At 47.1% G+C, this 19,861-nt stretch overlaps 1 protein-coding gene across 6 annotated transcripts in view; it reads left to right on the top strand.

The window, feature by feature from the left end:
- Window positions 1–652: 652 nt before the first annotated feature.
- SLC25A33 (solute carrier family 25 member 33) overlaps window positions 653–19,861 on the top strand; it is a 44,404-nt gene continuing 25,195 nt past the window's right edge. For 3 of the 6 annotated variants that reach the window (XM_074021115.1, XM_074021133.1, XM_045381148.1), the window contains exons 1-2: window positions 653–911; window positions 16,354–16,533. In XM_074021115.1, the coding sequence (XP_073877216.1) occupies window positions 856–911; window positions 16,354–16,533 (236 nt within the window). In that variant the 5' untranslated portion in view covers window positions 653–855. Of the gene's footprint in view, window positions 1,553–16,353; window positions 16,534–19,861 lie in introns of all 6 variants that reach the window. The other 3 variants (XM_045381154.3, XM_074021126.1, XM_045381144.3) reach the window with 1 other exon arrangement.

Genomic DNA, 19,861 nt, shown 5'->3' with positions numbered 1-19,861 from the left:
TACCCAAGTAGCTGAGATGACAGGGGTGCGCCGCCTCGCCTCGTCCAGCTAACTTTTGTATTTTCAGTAGAGACACGGTTTCGCTATCTTGGCCAGGTTGGTCTGTAACTCCTGGCCTCGGGCGATCCGCCCGCCCGCCTTGGCCTCCCAAAGTGTTGGGATTGCAGGCGTGAGCCACAGAGCAGGGCCTCACTGATTATTTGAGGCTGTTTAGGTTACGGTTTTTTAGATTCTGGGTTTTTTTCCCCTAAACGGGGTAGTGAGTACAGAGGCGTGAGATGTAACACGTAATTTGTACACCTTTTGCACACGTAAATATCACAAAGTAAACTTTTAAAATAAGGCAAGGCCTAGGGCCTCGCGAGGTTTCTCTGAGGACCGAGGACCAGGCAGTCACAGCTAGTTTCCACTGCCTCCACGCTCCGGCCTAGGCCAGCCCCTCTCCCCAGTCATCCGCTCGGGGCTGGCTCCGCCCCAGAACTGCGCAAACTCCCCGCCCACATCTGCTTCCTAACCAATGGGCGCTCGAGATTTGGGCCCACACCCCCGTCACGCCCCGCCCCAGACTCGCGCGCCGCGTGTCGTCACGGCCCGGCCCCCGCCACGTGACGGCCGCGCGCCGGGCTCTCGCTCCCCGCCGGGCTCGCGCCTCAGAGGCCGGTGAGGCGCCGGCGGCCACGCCGCGGAGGGCGCGGGCCGAGCAGAGCCGGGCGTTGAGGCCCGCGCGCGCATGGAGGCGTTGCCGGCAGGCCCCTGAGGGCAGCGGGGAGACACGACCCGGCGACCTCGCGCATCCCTCGAGCCGCCACGCGCTCTCGCCACCGGGCGGCGACGGGCCGCGGAGCCGGAGCGGCCATGGCGACGGGCGGCCAGCAGAAGGAGAACACGCTGCTTCACCTCTTCGCCGGCGGGTGAGTTTCCGGGCCCAGCCGCGCGCCCCGCCGCCTGCGGTCCCCTCGGCCTTCGTCCCGGGCGCGGTCCCAGCCTCCCGCGGCGGTTACCGGCCCTCCCCGGGCTACGGCGCCGGCGCCCGGGAGGAGGAAGTCCCGGCGTCGGGGGCTGGTGGGCAGGGCCAAGGGAGGGGGTCGGGCCTTCCTCACCCCCTATCCTGACCGCAGCCCCCAGGGCGGCTGTGCCCCGCCGTCCGTCCTCCCCGCGGCGTCCCCAGCTTTTTCCCATTCTGAACAGTCAGTGGTCGGTGAGTGTTGCTCGGCGGCGGTCCTGCCTGGACGCTGTGGCGCGGTCCCCCTCCCCCGCCCCCTTCTCCCGGGGCCTTTCCCGAAGCGCAGCGCCTCAGAGCCCGGGGCAGGATCGCTGATGCTCGGGTGTGCCCGAGGTTCTTCAGGGCAGTGCGGGAGGTCATCCGGACGGGCAAAACGGTCTGCGGACGTTGGACGCCAGCAAGGCCTGGATGGTGCTGGGGAACGGTGATGCTGGCGGCCACACGCGGGATGGCTAAGCCTGGGACCCGGACTAATATGAGGTCTGGAAGGTGTGTTGAGACACTTCTCGCCGGCTGGTGGACGCTTCCAACGCCGGAGACCTCAGAATTGTAAGGTGTTCGTTGTTTTGAAAGCTGCATTAGGTCTATGATCAGGCACCTTTTTTCCAGCGGAGACAATGCATTTTTAGGAGGTTGAGTTCTGCGGTTAGGAAGGGAGATGATTTTTACCTCCCTGCCCCTCACCACCTCCCCCCTTCCTCCTCCTCCCCCCTGCGAGGAGGTAAAATATTTTTGAGTATTAGTAATTTTCTTTTTTCCTTTATCACAGCCGGTGGCTTGGGGTCCTTTCGGAGTCTTCCAGATGTTTGGGGTCTTAATTTGAGGACCTCATGGGCCTGGCACAGCAATTTTTGAGTGTAGGATATTTTGCATAAAATAGTTTAACCTGGATGATCATCTTGGCTTGAGTAGTTTAGTTGCAGCCTGGATTCCTACCTGGATATGTTCCTTACAACAATGGTTGAGAAACTTACCTTCGAAGATGATTGATGAAAGCGTCCCTGACCTTTTTTGTGCTTGTATTGTGGGCAGTCACCAGGTTACTTTAACCAAAAACTTTGGTGGGTCTTCATAGATAGGAAGAGTTTCTCATTCATCTCTTCCCTGTCATTCCCTTGCAACCCTTCCCTCCATGACTCCATTGAGACTTCCTTTGTGTCTTTTTTTGTTGCTGTTGTTGTTGTTGTTTTGAGATGGAGTTTCGCTCTTGTTGCCCAGACTGGAGCGCAATGGTGTGGTCTTGGCTCATTGCAACCTCCGCCTCCCAGGTTCAAGCAATTCTCCTGCCTCAGCCTCCCGAGTAGCTGGGATTATAGGCATGCACCACCACGCCCGGCTAATTTTGTATTTTTAGTAGAGACGGGGTTTCTTCATGTTGAGGCTGGTCTCGAACTCCTGAGCTCAGGTGATCCGCCTGCCTCGGCCTCCCAAAGTGGGAGAGCCACCGCGCACGGCCCTTTGTTTTGTTTTGTTTGAAAGGGAGTCTTCTTTTGTCGCACAGGCTGGAGTGCAGTGGTGCGATCTCTGGGCTCGCTGCAACCTCCGCCTCCTGGGTTCAAGGGATTCTCCAGCCTCAGCGTCCCGAGTAGCTGGGATTACAGGCCCCCGCCACCACGTGCGACTAATTTTTTTTTTTTTTTTTTTTTTTTTTTTTTTTTTTGAGACAGTCTCACTCTATCTCCCAGGCTGGAATGCAGTGGCGCCATCTCGGCTCACTGCAAGCTCCGCCTCCCGGGTTCACACCATTCTCCTGCCTCAGTCCTCCAGAGTAGCTGGGACTACAGGCGCCCGTTAACCTTTTGTATTTTTAGTAGAGACAGGGTTTCACCGTGTTAGCCAGGATGGTCTCGATCTCCTGACCTCGTGATCCGCCCGCCTCGGCCTCCCAAAGTGCTGGGATTACAGGCGTGAGCCACCACGCCAGACTGAGACTTCCTTTCAGAGTAACACAAGGGGGAAGCTTTCTTAAATTAAGCCACTCTATATAAATTTGTCTTTCTTGGGAATTTTAAACAAGTTGGCCATTTTTTTTTTTTTTTTTGTCTCACACGTTTTTTAAGCCAAGAAGGAGCATTAAAAAAAAAAAAAAAAAAGAATTTCTGCTCAGTGATTTTGACTTACTGTTTTTAATGAGGTGGTTTTTGTTTTGTTGTGTGTGTTTTTTTTGGGGGGGGGTTTTTTGGGTTTTTTTTGAGACAGAGTCTCTGTCACTCAGGCTGGAGTGCAGTGGTGCAATCTCGGCTCACTGCAAGCTCCGCCTCCCGGGTTCATGTCATTCTCCTGCCTCAGCCTCCCGAGTAGCTGGTACTACAGGCGCCCGTCACCACGCCTGGCTAGTTTTTTGTATTTTTAGTAGAGACGGGGTTTCACAGTGTTAGCCAGGATGGTCTCGATCTTCTGACCTCGTGATCCGCCTGCCTTGGCCTCCCAAAGTGCTGGGATTACAGGCATGAGCCACCGCGCCCGGCCAGTGAGGTGGTCTTTTAAATTTTTTCTTTGTATTCCAAGCCAGGAGAGTTGCTTGTGGAGAAACCTCTGTTGAGGCGCACTGTGAAATGGATGGCCCTGTCTTGTTGAATCTCCCTCTGTACCCTTCACTGTGCCCTCTGGCTGCCAGATTCTCCTGCTAGGGCACTAGCCTTTTACCTTGTGATGGAGTAAATCTGCAGTGGCCAGCAGAGTTCTCCTGCTTGATTAAGATGTAGGTAGTTTATTAGGATATCGCCTGAAGCCATTGTATTTAAAAAGTTTCCCTTCCTGTATTGGCAGCAGTTTGAGATTCAAGAAAGAAACGACAGCTTCCAAAAGGATGTTTTCAGAGTAACTAATTGGATTTTGATCCACTCTCACTAGCCTAAAATATTTTACTTCACTTTCTGTTAGGGAAGAACATGAAAGGAGCTGAGTGTAAAATGGCTGTATTGTATGGTTAAAATGAATCCACCCAGAGGTCCCACCTACTTCGGTGGAATATGTGCTGCTTTGCTCCAAGTAACTAGTTGCCATGCCACTGTTGTTAAGCTGGCGTGTTTCCAAAAAACGAGGTGCACTTCCTTTGAAAAGAAGTCAGAGCCCCTACTTTAAAAATCTGTCACATTTCTCTTGTTTATTGAATAGCCATTGGAAACTATAACAGCAAATAAGTTTAATACTGTTGCAAATTAATGATACTGAACAAGCGTTTCTTTTTTTTTTTTTTTTTTTTTTTTTTTTTTTTGAGACGGAGCCTCACTCTGTCGCCCAGGCTGGAGCGCAGTGGTGCAATCTCTGCTGACTGCAGCCTCCGCCTCCTGGTTTGAAGCGATTCGATTTGCGTGCCTCAGCCTCCCAGGTAGCTGGGGTGTGTGCCACTACGCCCAGCTAATTTTTGTATTTTTAGTAGAGATGGGGTTTTGCCATGTTGGCTAGGCTGGTCTCGATCTCCTGACCTCAGGTGATCCACCCACCTTGGCCTCCCAAAGTGCTGGGATTATACAGGTGTGAGCCACCACGCCCTGCCTGAAAAAGTGTTTTATTTTATTTTTATTTATTTATTTTTGATACAGAGTTTCACTCTTGTTGCCCAGGCTGGAGTGCAGTGGTGTGATCTCAGATCACTGCAACCTCTGCCTCCCAGGTTCAAGCGATTCTCCTGCCTCAGCCTCCTGAATAGCTGGGATTACAGGTGTGCGCCACCATGCCTGGCTAATTTTTTAATTTTTTTTAGTAGAGACGGAGTTTCACCATGTTACCCAGGCTGGTCTCCTACTCCTGACCTCAGATTATCTGCCTACCTGGGCCTTACTTCCCTAAGTGCTGGGATTACAGGCATGAGCCACCACACCTGGTCGATTAAGTAATTTCTTTCTCATCTCCTATCATTGCTAATTTTTTTGCCATTATAAATACCTAGACATCCTGATGTCTACATGTGTGCTTTATTTCCTTTAAATAAACCAGTACAAGTACAATTGCTGAGTCAAAGGTTTTTAAGGTTTTTGGTACCTACACAGCACATTCATAAACTGTCTTTCAGGGTGAGTGAGTTCTGCATGAGCTTACCTTATTTATTTGATGTTTACTGCCTTTAGGGTTTCTGCTGTCTTCTGCTTTCTTCCCTTTTACCCTCATATCTGGGTGATATTGTTAAAAAAAAAAAAAAAGAAAAGAAAGAAAGAAAGAAAAGAAAGAAAGAAAGAACTCAAGCACATTTTATTGTACAAAACCTGTCTTTTTTTTTTTTTTTTTTTTTTTTTTAGATGGATTCTCTCTCTGTCGCCCAGGCTGGAGTGCAGTGGCACATTCTTGGCTCACTGCAGCCTCCACCTTCCGGGTTCAAGCAATTATCCTGCCTCAGCCTCCCTAGTAGCTGGGATTAAAGGCACATGCCACCATGCCTGGCTAGTTTTTGTATTTTTAGTAGAGACGGGTTTTACCATGTTGGCCAGGCTGGTCTCAAACTCCTGTCCTCAGGTGATCCGCCCACCTTAGCCTCCCAAAGTGTTGGGATTACAGGTGCGAGCCACTGGACCCAGCCCTGTCATTCCTTTTCTGTTGTTTAAACCACCTCGTCAAGAAGAACTCAGAAGTGCTCTGAGGTGGCCCTTCTGTGTGTAGGCTTGATTTGCTGAAGACGAAAATCGTATAAATTTTCCCCATCAAATAGCATGGGGGTTCTGGTTCTGTTAGTGTTAGTGATGTCCTTCATATGCTGGGCAGGCACTTCACATAGCACAGTGCCCATTTAGATCTACCCAGTACCTGAAATAGCTGTCCTTAGATTTAGAGGTTGATCCTGGATTAGTTGCTTTGGGTCTTATTTTTATGGCATGCTTTTTTGTTTCATCATCCTAGCCTTTAAAATGTATTTTGATGGGAATATGGTATCTCTTTAAGATCTTAAACTAGGACAGGCGCGGTGGCTCACGCCTGTAATCCCAGCACTGTTGGAGGCGGAGGCAGGTGGATCACCTGAGGTCAGGAGTTCAAGACCAGCCTGGCCAACATGGCAAAACCCCATCTCTACTGAAAATACGAAGATTAGCTGGGCTTGGTGGCACGCGCCTGTAATCCCAGCTACTTCGGAGGCTGAGGTAGGAGAATCGCTTGAACCTGGAAGGCGGAGGTTGCAGTGACCCGAGATCGCTCCACTGCACTCCAGCCTGGGGGACAGAAAGAGAGAGACTCCATCTCAGAAGAAAAAAACAAAACAAAACAAAAAAATTAAACTATAATAAAATGCAGATATTTTCAAAATTCAGTTTTCCCACCTAGTATGGGCAGCTGTTGCCAGGTGTACTCAGATACTTTTCCGTACAAATTAAATCTTTATTGGGTGATGGTTACTTTTTTTTTCTTCTTCTTTTTTTTGAAGAAGCATCTCTCTCTGTGACCCAGGCTGGAGTGCAGTGCCATCTCGGTGCCATCACTGCAACCTCCACCTCCCGGGTTCAAGCAATTCTCGTGCCTCAGCCTCCCAAATAGCTGGAATTGCAGGCACGCACCACCACGCCCTGCTATTTTTTGTATTTTTAGTAGAGACTGGGTTTCACCATGTTGGCCAGGCTGGTCTCGAACTCCTGACCTCAGGTGACCTGCCCACCTCAGCCTCCCAAAGTGCTGGAATTACAGGCGTGAGCCACCGAGCCCAGCCAATGCCAGGTTTCAAGTAAAACTTTACAAAAATTTACAGTGTATACAGAAAAGCACCTAGTGTTTTTCAAATAGCACGATAGAGGTAGCAGGTGAAATGGCGGTTACTAAACCTCCAAAGATTAGGATTGCAGGATGTCTGGCAGTATCATTTGTTGGCAGAATGTGGATAAGCTGTGAGCCTGGCAAGCAGTTTACCATCAGCGGGGTAGTGATTATTATCAGAAAAAGCATACAGACCTTGGTTTTAGTGCCTGATATGCATGTATGCATAGGGAACAGAGGCTCTTGTTGAAGACAGTTGGTTTTTACAAATTTTCCTTGATAGTTTAAACTCAGAGTTAAAAAGCACAATTCTGTGTGCATAATTTAAAATTTTATGACTTCTGATCACATAAAGATACTTCTTAAAAATCCCAGTATATATTATAGTAGTAATGTTGTAGTTTTACTCTGCTGTCAACTGGAGGTGAGGTGCCTAAGCCACAAGGGGAAAAATTAAACTAGGGCGGCATGGGTGTAAAAGGATTAGAAGGTTAACTATATCTTCATGTAATAAATATAAGACTTCAATTTTGGAAAGGAATAATGAGAGAAGATAGAGGAATGGGGAGGGGAGTGGGGTTTTTTTTGTTTTTTTTTTTTTTGAGACGGAGTTTTGCTCTTGTTGCCCAGGCTGGAGTGCAGTGGTGTGATCTCGGCTCACAACCTCCGCCTTCCGGGTTCAAGCGATTCAAGGGGAGCCTATTTTTATCTTTTAAGAAAAGGAATACATAGACCAGGTGTGGTGGCTCATACCTGTGATCCCAGCACTTTATTTTTATTTATTTTTTTTTTTTTTGAGATGGAGTCTCACTCTGTTGCTCAGGCTGGAGTACAGTGGTGAGATCTTGGCTCACTGCAACCTCCGCCCTCCGAGTTCAAGCGATTCTCCTGCCTCAGCCTCCTGAGTAGCTGGGATTATAGGCGCCTGCCACTGTGCCTGGCTAATTTTTTTTTTTTTTTTTTTGTATTTTTGGTAGAGACGGGGTTTCACCATCTTGACCAGGCTGGTCTTGAACTCCTGATCTCGTGATCTACCCCTCTCGGCCTCCCAAAGTGCTGGAATTACAGGCGTGAGCCACCTCGCGTGGCCAATTCTAGCACTTTAAAAGGAGGCCGAGGCAGGTGGATCTCTTGAGGTCAGGAGTTCAAGACCAGCCTGGCAACATGGTGAAATCCCATCTCTGCTAAAAATACAAAAAAATTTTAGCTGGGCATGGTGGCGCAGGCCTGTAACCCCAGCTACTTGGAAGGCTGAGGCAGGAGAATCGCTTGAACCTGGGAGGTGGAGGTTGCAGTGAGCCAAGATCACGTCACTGCACTCCAGCCTGGGTGACAGAGTAAGACTCCGTCTAAGGAAAAGAAAAGGAATACGTAGTTAAAAACGTAAAAGGTGCAGAAAAACTTCAATTCGTAGTTTCTTTTTAGAAAATTAGTCAAATAGACTTCAAAGAGTATCCCTTGTGACTACTTTTAGACATGTAGTTTAACCACTGTTACTAGCCTTCCTGCCACTGGATTCAAATCCTTCAGATGTTTGCTATGAATGGAATATCCCACAAAGAAATTTCTTTTACTTTTTTTTGAGACGGAGTCTCGCTCTGTCACCCAGGCTGGAGTGCAGTGGCGCAATCTCAGCTCACTGCAAGGTCCGCCTCCTGGGTTCATGCCATTCTCCTGCCTCAGCCTCCCGAGTAGCTAGGACTACAGGCGCACACCACCATGCCTGGCTAATTTTTTGTGTTTTTAGTAGAGACAGGGTTTCACCGTGTTAGCCAGAATGGTCTCGATCTCCTAACCTCGTGATCCGCCTGCCTCGGCCTCCCAAAGTGCTGGGATTACAGGCATGAGCCACCGCGCCCGGCCCCACAGAGAATTTTCTCTGCACTTTGGCATCAGTGACTGACTAGAACACTGTTACCTTAGGAGCAAAATTAAATTAACGTCCAGGATGTTTACTCAGAACTGTTAAGACAAGCATAAGTCCCAACTGGCCTTTGGAAGATTATTTATATTAGTAAAACTCTTTTTTTTTTTTGAGACGGGGTCTGGCTCTGTCGCCTAGGCTGTAGTGCAGTGGCAGGATCTCAGCTCACTGCAAGCTCCGCCTCCCGGTTTTACGCCATTCTCCTGCCTCAGCCTCCCGAGTAGCTGGGACTACAGGCGCCCGCCACCTCGCCCGGCTAGTTTTTTGTATTTTTTGTAGAGACGGGGTTTCACCGTGTTAGCCAGGATGGTCTCGATCTCCTGACCTCACGATCCGCCCGTTTTGGCCTCCCAAAGTGCTGGGATTACAGGTTGAGCCACCGCGCCCGGCCAAAACTCTTTAACTGCTTTCTTGAAAAGTTTAGGTATACATTTTTTTTTTTTTGACTAGGCTCGTTTAGGGGGCATTCAGTTGCAAGTAATAGAAGATTCAACTTCAAACTGGCTTGATTATGGGTACAAAAACCTGAACTCTAGAAGGAGCGCAGGCTTAAGGTGAGGGCTTAGCTGAGCAGTTCGTCAGTGTCACCAGGAGGGGCCCACCCATGCCCGCTTGGCCTCCAGTAACTTGCTTCATTGTAAGGCTGGCCCTGCTAGCCACAGAAGGACTTCCAGTAGCAGCTCCTTGTATTTCTCCCACCATTGAGCAAGTCTTCAGGGTAATTCTGGACGCACTAAGACATGTACCCCTTGCTGTAAACCAGTCATTACTCCCAGGGAAATTATGCTGAGTACTTGGGCTGAAATCATATGCTCATCCCTAAACAGATTACAAGGCAAAGTGGATGTTATGATATGGACGGGCTTCAGTGAGTCAGGCCAAAACTAGACATGAGTTCAATCCTGTCCACACTGTGTGGCTTAAGAAATTGGGGATCTTGGCCAGGTGCAGTGGCTCATGCCTATAATCCTAGCACTTTGGGAGGCCAAGGTGGGCAGATCACCTGAGTCAGGAGTTTTGAGACCGGCCTGGCCAACATGGTGAAACCCCGTCTCTATTAAAAATACAAAAATTGGGCCGGGCGCGGTAGCTCACGCCTGTAATACCAGCACTTTGGGAGGCCGAGGCCGGTGGATCACGAGGTCAGGAAATCGAGACCATCCTGGCTAACACAGTGAAACCCCATCTGTACTAAAAATACAAAAACTTAGCCAGGTGTGGTGGCGGGCACCTGTAGTCCCAGCTACTCGGGAGGCTGAGGCAGGAGAATGGCGGGAACCCGGGAGGTGGAGCTTGCAGTGAGCCGAGATTGCGCCACTGCACTCCAGTCTGGGCGACAGAGCGAGACTCTGTCTCAAAAAAAAAAAAAAATACAAAAATTAGCCAGGCATTGTGGTGCATATCTGTAATCCCAGCTACTCAGGAGGCTGAGGCAGGAGAATTGCTTGAACCCAGGAGGCAGAGGTTGCAGTGAGCTGAGATTGCGCCACCCTGGGCAACAAGAGCGAAACTCCGTCTCAAAAAAAAAAAAAAAAAAGAAATGAGGGATCTTGCTAAGACAGAGGAAGAGGGGGATGGATGCTGGGGAGGCAACCAGCAGTGCCACCAATCCATTATATGGTCTTCAAATAGTACCCATTTTTTTGGTCTAGAGCAGGGTTTCTCAACTTTGGTTGGATGATTGATTGTGAGGGATGGGCTGTCTTGTGTATTGTAGGATGTTTAGCAGCATCCCAAGCCTCTACCCACTAGATACGAATAACACCCTCTCTCCCATTTCAAAACCCAAAATGTCTTCAGACATTTTGTTACTGGGGTGGGGACAAAATTGCCCCAATTGAGAACTACTGGTTTAGAATAGTGGCCTTCAAAGTTTTATTTTATTTTTTTAAGTTTTTGTGGGTTTCTTGTTTGTTTTGGGTTTGTTTGTTGTTTTTTTTTTTCTCCCTTTCTGTCACTCAGGCTGGAGTGCAGGCTCACTGGATCATTGCTCACTGCAGCCTTGGTCACTGCAGCCTTGACCTGCCAGGCTCAAGCGATCCTCCCACCTCAGCCTCCGGAGTAGCTCGGTAGCTGAGACTAGAGTAGCTGGGACTACAGGTGCATGCCACCATGCCTGGCTAATTTCTGTAGTTTTTATAGAGATGGGTTTTCACCATGTTGCCCAAGCTGGTCTCAGAATTCCTGAGCTCAAGCAGTCTGCCTGCCTTGACCTCCCAAAGTGCTGGGATTACAGGTGTGAGTCACTGTGCCCAGCCATGGCCTTCAAACTTTAATCATACACTGCTATGATTAAAATGTTTGTGCATATCTTATGTATAATTATATTACCCTATTACTTTGATACATATTATAAGACCTATACACAAAATAGAAATTAAATGGGCTGGGCGCGGTGGCTTATGCCTATAAACCCAGTACTTTGGGAGGCCCAGGCGGGTGCATCACCTGAGGTCAGGAGTTCAAGACCAGCCTGGCCAACATGGTGAAACCCTGTCTCTACTAAAAATACAAAAATTATCCAGGTATGGTTGGCACACACTTATAATTCCAGATATTCATGAGGCTGAGGCATGAGAATCGCTTGAACCTGGGAGGCAGAGGTTGCAGTGAGCCAAGATCACGCCACTGTACTCCAGCCTGGGTGACAGAGTGAGACTCTGTCTCAAAAACAAAAAACAAACAAAATAGAAATTAAATGGTGGAGTTTATAAACAAGATGTTATTTCTTTCTGTATGCCAGTAGGTCATGGTGCACATCTCTTAAGAGTATGTAACCCAGTTTGGAGATTCCTTGTCTAAAATACTGCTTCCCAGTCAGATTAGTTAATTTTCCAACTATGTGAGGCTAATGCTGTGTCAGCATGTAACTGGCAGTTGAATATGACTTTTCCTACTGTCTGAGCACTGGCTACTGGAGCCCTCAGATGAACCAAGAGGATCCTAGTCTAAGACTTAGGTGGAAGAACCTGCCCTGCTGCCATTGACCAGACTGTTTATGAGAGAAGAACGGTTGTGGGTGTCAACACTGGGGCCTGTGGGCAGAGAGGATTTTCCTATTATTGTCCCCAACTCTATCCCCAGCCCTTAGTAGGTCTGGGCTACAGACTGAGAGAGCTTGTAAGACAGGGAGACTGGTAGCTTACTCTGTGGCCAGATGCCTCCTACAAGTGAGAGGCTGGTGCATCAGCCCAAGCCAACAGGATGAGAAGGAACTGGGTGGTGTGCTTGGGAAGGACACTCAGTGACTCCCACTTTGAGCCAATCTTGTTAACTCCTAGAGGTCCCATTGCCTTGATGTCAAGGAGCATGGGGACCAAAGGAAGGGAAGACACCTAGTTCTGCCCACAGGCTCCCCAGGGCAAGTAAGGCAGAAAAGAGATGGGTGGATGAACTGCTGGTGGGATCATTGAGAATTCCCAGTGTTGAGACTCATAGTAGGTTGAACGCCATCTACAATGAAATAACATTCACCAAGGCCTCCAGTACATCACAAACCTTTTTTTTTTTTTTTTTTTTTTTGATACGGAGTCTTGCTCTGGAGTGCAGTTGTGCAATCTCGGCTCACTGCAACCTCTGCCTCCCAGGTTCAAGCGATTCTCCTGCCTCAGCCTCCTGAGTACCTGGGATTACAGGAACCTGCCACCATGCCCAGCTAATTTTTGTATTTTTAGTAGACACAAGGTTTCACCATGTTGGTCAGGCTGGTCTCTCAAACTCCTTACCTCAAGTAATCTGCCTACCTTGGCCTTCCGGAGTGCTGGGATTACAGGTGTGAGCCACCATGCCCGACTTATTTATACATATACTTTTTTTTTTTTTTTTTTTTTGAGATGTGGTCTCACCCAGGCTGGAGTGCAGTAGTATCATCTCAGCTTACTGCAGCCTTGACCTCCCTGGGTTCAGGTGATTCTCCTAAGTAGCTGGGACTACGGGTGCACACCACCACACCTGACTAATTTGTTTTTATTTTTGTAGAGATGGACTCCAGCCTGGGTAACAGAGCAAGACCCTCTCTCTTTAAAAAAAAAAAAAAAAAAAGTGAATGTGGCCTGCCACCTTGAAAGAGGTCACTGATTCACTGTTACTAGGGCATTTGCTGTTTTGGACAAACATACCATCCTTTGATTAGCGGCATAGACTTGGATGACAGTTGGCCAAAGTAATGAGTGCAGTTTCCTTAGGGACAAAGCAAAGGGGGTTGACCTGTATGGTATTTGAACTTACTGGCTTTCTATGAAAAGATTTACCCAGAAGCTCTTTTTTTTCAATGATTTGGAGTTACGTTATTGAACACAAATAGATTTCAGGTATTTCTTTATTTTACTATGTTGCTGGTAAGTTTTTCAGGATCTTTAAATGTTATACTTTTTAGGCATGTGGTTATTATGACAGGTAAGAATATTTTGTATGAATAGACATGGGTTAGAAAGTTTTTACGTCTAACATTTTTATTTTTATTATTTATTTATTTATTTGTTGAGACTGAGTCTTGGCTTTGTCACCCAGGCTAGAGTGCAGTGGTACGATCTCAGCTCACTGCAACCTCTGCCTCCTGGTTTTTTTTTGTTTTTTTTTTTTTTTTTTTTTTTTTTTTGAGACGGAGTCTCGCTCTGTCGCCCAGGCTGGAGTGCAGTGGCTGGATCTCAGCTCACTGCAAGCTCCGCTTCCCGGGTTTACGCCATTCTCCTGCCTCAGCCTCCCGAGTAGCTGGGACTACAGGCGCCCGCCACCTCGCCCGGCTAGTTTTTTGTATTTTTAGTAGAGACGGGGTTTCACCATGTTAGCCAGGATGGTCTCGATCTCCTGACCTTGTGATCCGCCCATCTCGGCCTCCCAAAGTGCTGGGATTACAGGCTTGAGCCACCGCGCCCAGCCACCTCCTGGTCTTAAGCCATCCTCCCACCTCAGCCTCCCGAGTAGCTGGGGCTACAGGTGCACATCACCAAACCCAGCTAATTTTTAAATGCGTGTTCTTGGTAGAGACAGGGTTTCGACCTGTTGTCCAGGCTTGGTCTCCAACTCCTGAGCTCAAGTGCTCCACACTCCTCGGCCTCCTAAAGTGCTAGGATTACAGGCATGAGCTGCCATACCTGGCCACTTCTATCTTTTTTTAAATATTTCTTACTATAGCCTATTTTCTTTAGATATATTCTAGTGCTTAGAGCAAATTACACAGACCACTATTAAGCTAGGCCCACAACTTGATTAAAAATAAAAATAGGCCAGGCGTGTGGCTCACGCCTGTAATCCCAGCACTTTGGGAGGCCAAGGCGGGTAGATCACTTGAAGTCAGGAGTTGAAGACCAGCCTGGCCAACATGGTGAAACTCCGTCTCTACTAAAAAATACAGCTGAGACCTGTAGTCCCAACTACTCAGGAGGCCGAGGCACGACAATTGCTTGAACCCAGGAGGCGGAGGTTGCAGTGAGTTGAGATCGCACCACTGCACTCCCAGCCTGGGTGACAGAGTGAAACTGTCCCCCCAAAATAAATAGGTAAATAAATAAAATAATCCCTCATGGGGATTTTACTTCATTCATTACTTTCAGAGTCTGTGTTAGGTACTAGGTTTGCTTCTAGATTTCCAACATTTGCCTCTCGTGGAATAGGGAAACTGCATAAACATTCTATATGTCCAGGCCTGTTTTTCCTTCCTGTTGTTACTTTTCCCAGGCGGAGATGCTGGTGCTCTATCATTTTTATTGACCCACCTATTTTATGCCAGGTGCCTGGTATACTCTAGTTGCAAGAATGTATGAACTGCTTTTCTCCAAGGAGCTCCCAGTCTAGTGAGAAATACTTTTTTTCAAATACTTAGAAATCTTGGAAGACATTTTCCTTGAAATCTCAGTTGAATAATTCATTTGCTTAGTAAATACTGTTTAGGAACTTGTTGAGCCCTGATGCCAGGGATGGAAAGATAAGTAAGGCCCTAGGTGTGGATCTTGAGGAAATCATCAGATTATAGAAGGATGTTTTCCAGAGTGAGGCGTAGGCATGGGTGAGGATGCGTCTATGGCCCTTGACATTGTTAATTATAACTAGCCCATCAAACATGTTATTTCACTGGTAGTATTGTTTAAGAGATGATGGATGTTAAGTATTTTAGGATAAATAAGTGAGTTGTCTTGAAGAAAAATATTTAATAGTAATTCAGGTAATATCTTGATATGAATATGTTATAAGGGTAATACTCAAATGTTTGGCTTAGGGGAACCCTGATCCAGAGAGACAGTGTGCGAGGTGAAAACACAGGATTAACTGATTAGTTGTGAATGAGGGAAACACAAGGACTTCATTGTTGAAAGTGATTAATCAGATTTTTTTTTTTTTTTTTAAAGACAGTCTTGCTCTGTCACCCAGGCTGGAGTGCAGTGACACAATCTTGGCTCACTGCAACCTCCGCCTCCCACATTCAAGCTATTCTCCTGCCTCAGCCTCCTCAGTAGCTGGAATTACAGGCATTATAGGCAGGCGCCACCAGACCCGGCTAATTTTTGTATTTTTTTTAGTGGAGATTGGGTTTCACCGTGTTGGCCAGGCTGGTCTCGAACTCCTGGCCTCAGGTATCCACCTGCCTCAGCCTCCCAGGGTGGTAGTATTACAGATGTGAGCCACAGTGCTTGGCCGAAAGTAATTAATCAAATTCTAAGAAGGGTCTGTATTGGGGTAAATATTGATTTTCAAAATAGTATATTCACCTGAATGAACTATTTTGTTTGAATGTGCAAAAATACTTTTCTAGAGTATTCATTGCAGCATGGTAGTGAAATTGGAAATGACATGAATGTCCAACAGTAGGAAATTGTTTAAAATCTTATCAATTGATAAGGTAGAGATAGTATGAAGCCATTGCAAATGATGAAGCAGGTACATAATTTGCCATAAAAGAATACCTAGATTGCACTCAGAATACCTAGATACTGGGAAGGGATTAGGTGAAAATGGCAAGAATGGAAAGCCCCAAAGAATGTGCTAACGTGGGAATAGTAGTTATCACTTTAGCTCTGGGATTTCAACTTTTTTTTTTTTTTTTTTTGAGATGGAGTCTTGCTCTGTTGCCCAGGCTGAAGTGCAATGGAGAGATCTCCACTCACTGCAACCGCTGCCTCAGCCTCCTGACTCCTGAGTAGCTGGGATTACAGGCAGACACCACCATGCCCGGCTAATTTTTATATTTTTAGTAGACATGGGGTTTCGCCATGTTGGCCTGGCTGGTCTCGAACTCCTGACCTCAGGTGATCCACCCGCCTCAGCCTCCCAAAGTGCTGGGATTACAGGTGTGAACCACTGCAGCCGGCCAATTTCAACTAATTTTATTAATCTCTGTTGTGTTCTAGCTTCCTTTTTTTTTTTTTTTTTTGAGACGGAGTTTCACTCTGTCACCCAGGCTAGAGCGCAGTGGAGCGATCTCGGCTCACTGCAAGCTTCGCTTCCTGGGTTCACGCCATTCTCCTGCCTCAGCCTCCTGAGTAGCTGGGACTACAGGCGCCTGCCACCGCGCTTGGCTAATTTTTTTTTTTTTTTTGTATTTTTAGTAGAGATGGGGTTTCACTGTGTTAGCCAGGATGATCTCCATCCCCTGACCTCGTGATCCGCCCACCTTGGCCTCCCAAGTGCTGGGATTACAGGTGTGAGCCACTGTGCCCAGCGTGTTCTAGTTTTAAAGAGAGAAAAGCTAAACTTCGCATTCCATTGTGTAGAGAATAGTATAGCTTCTCTGATCTGCTTTGATCCCTTCTTACAGGTGTGGAGGCACAGTTGGTGCTATTTTCACTTGTCCACTAGAAGTCATTAAGACGCGGTTGCAGTCTTCGAGATTAGCTCTCCGGACAGTCTACTATCCTCAGGTTCATCTGGGGACCATTAGTGGAGCTGGAATGGTGAGACCAACATCTGTGACACCTGGACTCTTTCAGGTTCTGAAGTAAGTTCAGTCTCTATTCAGTCTTCTTTGCTCCTGCCACCTGCACACCCTGTACCACCACTGTCAACCCAGAATGTTCATCAGGCTTATCAAATGTGACGTTCTGTTTGCATAGCCTTGGTCCTAACTTAAGAATTAGGTTACTTTACCAATACCTTTGAGCTGTGACCTTGCTCCCCTGGCAGCGGAGGTCCCAGTGTACATGTGACCATCATCCAGGGTAGTTAGAGTAAACCTAGCAAAGCAAACCAAAAATCCACGTGTAAATTGTTGCATCACATTGTCGCTCTTGCTCAAAGCTCTTGAGGGAAATGAAGAGGTGGTAGAGTAAAATTTTAAATTGCACAACAGAAGAGTTGTGAATATTTTATTTTATTTTATTTTATTTATTTTGTTTATTTATTTTTTTTTTTGAGATAGAAGAATCTCGCTCTGTTTCCCAAGCTGGAATGCAATGGTGCGATCTCGGCTCACTGCAGGTGATCCGCCCACCTCGGCCTCCCAAAATGCTGGGATTACAGGTGTGAGCCACCGTGCCCAGCCACAAATATTTTTAAAAGAAACAAAAATTTTTTTTTTTAAGACGGAGTTTTGCTCTTGTTGCCCAGACTGGAGTACAATGTCGCCATCTCGGCTTACCACAACCTCCGCCTCCTGGGTTCAAGCGATTCTTCCACATCAGCCTCTCGAGTAACTGGGATTACAGACATGCGCCACCGTGCCTGGCTAATTTTGTATTTTTTGTAGAGATGGGGTTTCTCCATGTTGGTCAGGCTGGTCTCAAACTTCCAACTTCAGGTGATCCGCCCACCTCAGCCTCCCAAAGTGCTGGGTTTACAGGCATGAGCCACCATGCCCAGCCGTGAATATTTTTTAAATAAACAAAAATTTTTTTTTTCTTTTTTTTGAGATGGAGTTTCGCTCTTGTTGCCCAGACTGGAGTGCAATGGCACGATCTCGGCTTACCACAACCTCCGCCTCCTGGGTTCAAGCGATTCTCCTGCCTCAGCCTCCCGAGTAGCTGGCTGGGACTACAGGCACCCGCCACTAAGCCCGGCTATTTATTTTGTATTTTTAGTAGAGATAGGGTTTCACTGTGTTTGCCAGGATGGTCTGGATCTCCTGACCTCGTGATCTGCCTGCCTCAGCCTCCCAATTTTTTTGCTTTTTATTGGGAAATATTTTTAAATGTATAGGAAAGTTATATTTAATAAAATGGGTTTTAAAGTTTGTTTTATACCTGAGCTACCTGCCCATTTTATTATTTTTACTGTTAAAAATAATTCATTTGCTTATAAAGTAGCTAAATATTCTTAAGTCAAATTTGGCGTATCAGTCTATGCTTAAGGTAAAATCAAATTCAGAAGAGAACTGATTATCTGATTTTTAGCTCAGGACCTTGTACTTTGAGATGCTCTATAAATAATAGTTGAGTTTAGCTGAGCGTGATATTCAAATGTTTGAAACTGATTCTTGGGCAAGAGTATTCAAGAAAGACATTCATCAAGAAAGCTATCAGTGTAGAGATTTATTTGGGAAATGTTAGAAAAAGAAGTAATAAAATGGAGATGCTCTGTTTTAAAAACCACACATTTAACACTCTTTTTTTTTTTTTTGAGACGGAGTCTCGCTCTGTCACCCAGGCTGGAGTGCAGTGGCGTGATCTCCACTCACTCACTGCAAGCTCTGCCTCCTGGGTTCACACCATTCTCCTGCCTCAGCCTCCTGAGTAGCTGGGACTACAGGCGCCCGCCACCACGCCCAGCTAATTTTTTTGTATTTTTAGTAGAGATGGGGTTTTACCATGTTAGCCAGGATGGTCTTGATCTCCTGACCTTGTGATCTGCCTGCCTTGGCCTCCCAAAATGTTGGGATTACAGGCATGAGCCACCACAACCAGCCACATTTAGCACTTTTAGGCACAATTTAGATGAGGCAGGATGAGTTGGAAAGTGCTTAATTTATGTTTAGGTACGTTTTGTTTGTTTTTTTTGTTTTTTGAGACGGAGTCTCGCTCTGTCTCCCGGGCTGGAGTGCAGTGGCCGGATCTCAGCTCACTGCAAGCTCCGCCTCCCGGGTTCACGCCATTCTCCTGCCTCAGCCTCCCGAGTAGCTGGGACTACAGGTGCCGCCACCTCGCCTGGCTAGTTTTTTTTTTTTTGTATTTTTTAGTAGAGACGGGGTTTCACCATGTTCGCCAGGATGGTCTCGATCTCCTGACCTCGTGATCCACCCGTCTCGGCCTCCCAAAGTGCTGGGATTACAGGCTTGAGCCACCGCGCCCGGCCAGGTACGTTTTGTTTGTAAAACCTAACTATGAATCACTCGGGCATTCATGCCAAATGTGTGCAAAGGTACATCTAAGCTTACTGAGCAAAACTGAATAGCAAGACTAGATGTCAAGGACAAGTGAGTGCATCAGAAGCCCAGCAAGGGAACAGGAGAGATTGGTGTCCAAAACTCCAGGAGAATTGGGGTTTTTGTTTGTTTGGTTTCTTTTTTGAGACAGATTGTCACTCTGTCACCCAAGCTGGACTGCAGTGGTATGATCTTGGCTCACTGACACCTCTGCCTCTTGGGTTCAAGCGATTCTCCTGCCTCAGCTTCCCGAGTAGCTGGGATCACAAGTGTGCACCACGATACCTGGCTAATTTTTGTATTTTTGGTAGAGACAGGGTTTTACCATGTTAGCCAGGCTGGCCTTGATCTCCTGACCTCAGGAGATCTGCCTGCCTTGGCTTCCCAAAGTACTGGGATTACGGGCATGAGCCCCTGCGCCTGGGTGAGAATCAGGTTTTTAAATTAAATGCTAAGAAGAGGAGTGGAGACACTGAGTGAGCAGGAAGGTTGGGGGTGGGTACAGGAGGGACAGAAGCACAGAGATGTGGAGGGACACTTTGCTCTCAGGACAGATCTGAGTCCATGGCCCCCAACAAGACAGGACGGTGAGAACCCTCCTGCTTTGCCTTTTCACATGCTTAGGCAGTGCCAGTATCCTGGTGACACCTTTCTTCTAAAGAACATGCAGTGCTTTGGACATAAGGAAACTGAGACAGGTAATGTTACTTCAGTAACATTCAGAATGAACTTCCTCTTGCCAAATAACTCATGACTAGTGAATTTGGATTTACTGTAACTGGGGAACTGTTACCCAAAAGTGTGGGTGTCAACAGGGCCAAGCATGGAAGGTAAATGGGAATGTTTCTCCATTTTAGGTTTTACAGGATATGTGGGTTGAGTGTCACTTATCCGAAATGCTTGGGACCAGAAGCAATGTGGATTTCGGAGTTTGGAATATTTGCATTTCTTTCACCATCATGTTGTCACT

This window comes from Macaca fascicularis, chromosome 1 (genome assembly GCF_037993035.2).
Source record: "Macaca fascicularis isolate 582-1 chromosome 1, T2T-MFA8v1.1".
Lineage (NCBI taxonomy): Eukaryota > Metazoa > Chordata > Mammalia > Primates > Cercopithecidae > Macaca > Macaca fascicularis.
The sequence above is the reverse complement of the archived record's forward strand: the minus strand, read 5'-3'. Positions and strand labels throughout refer to the sequence as shown.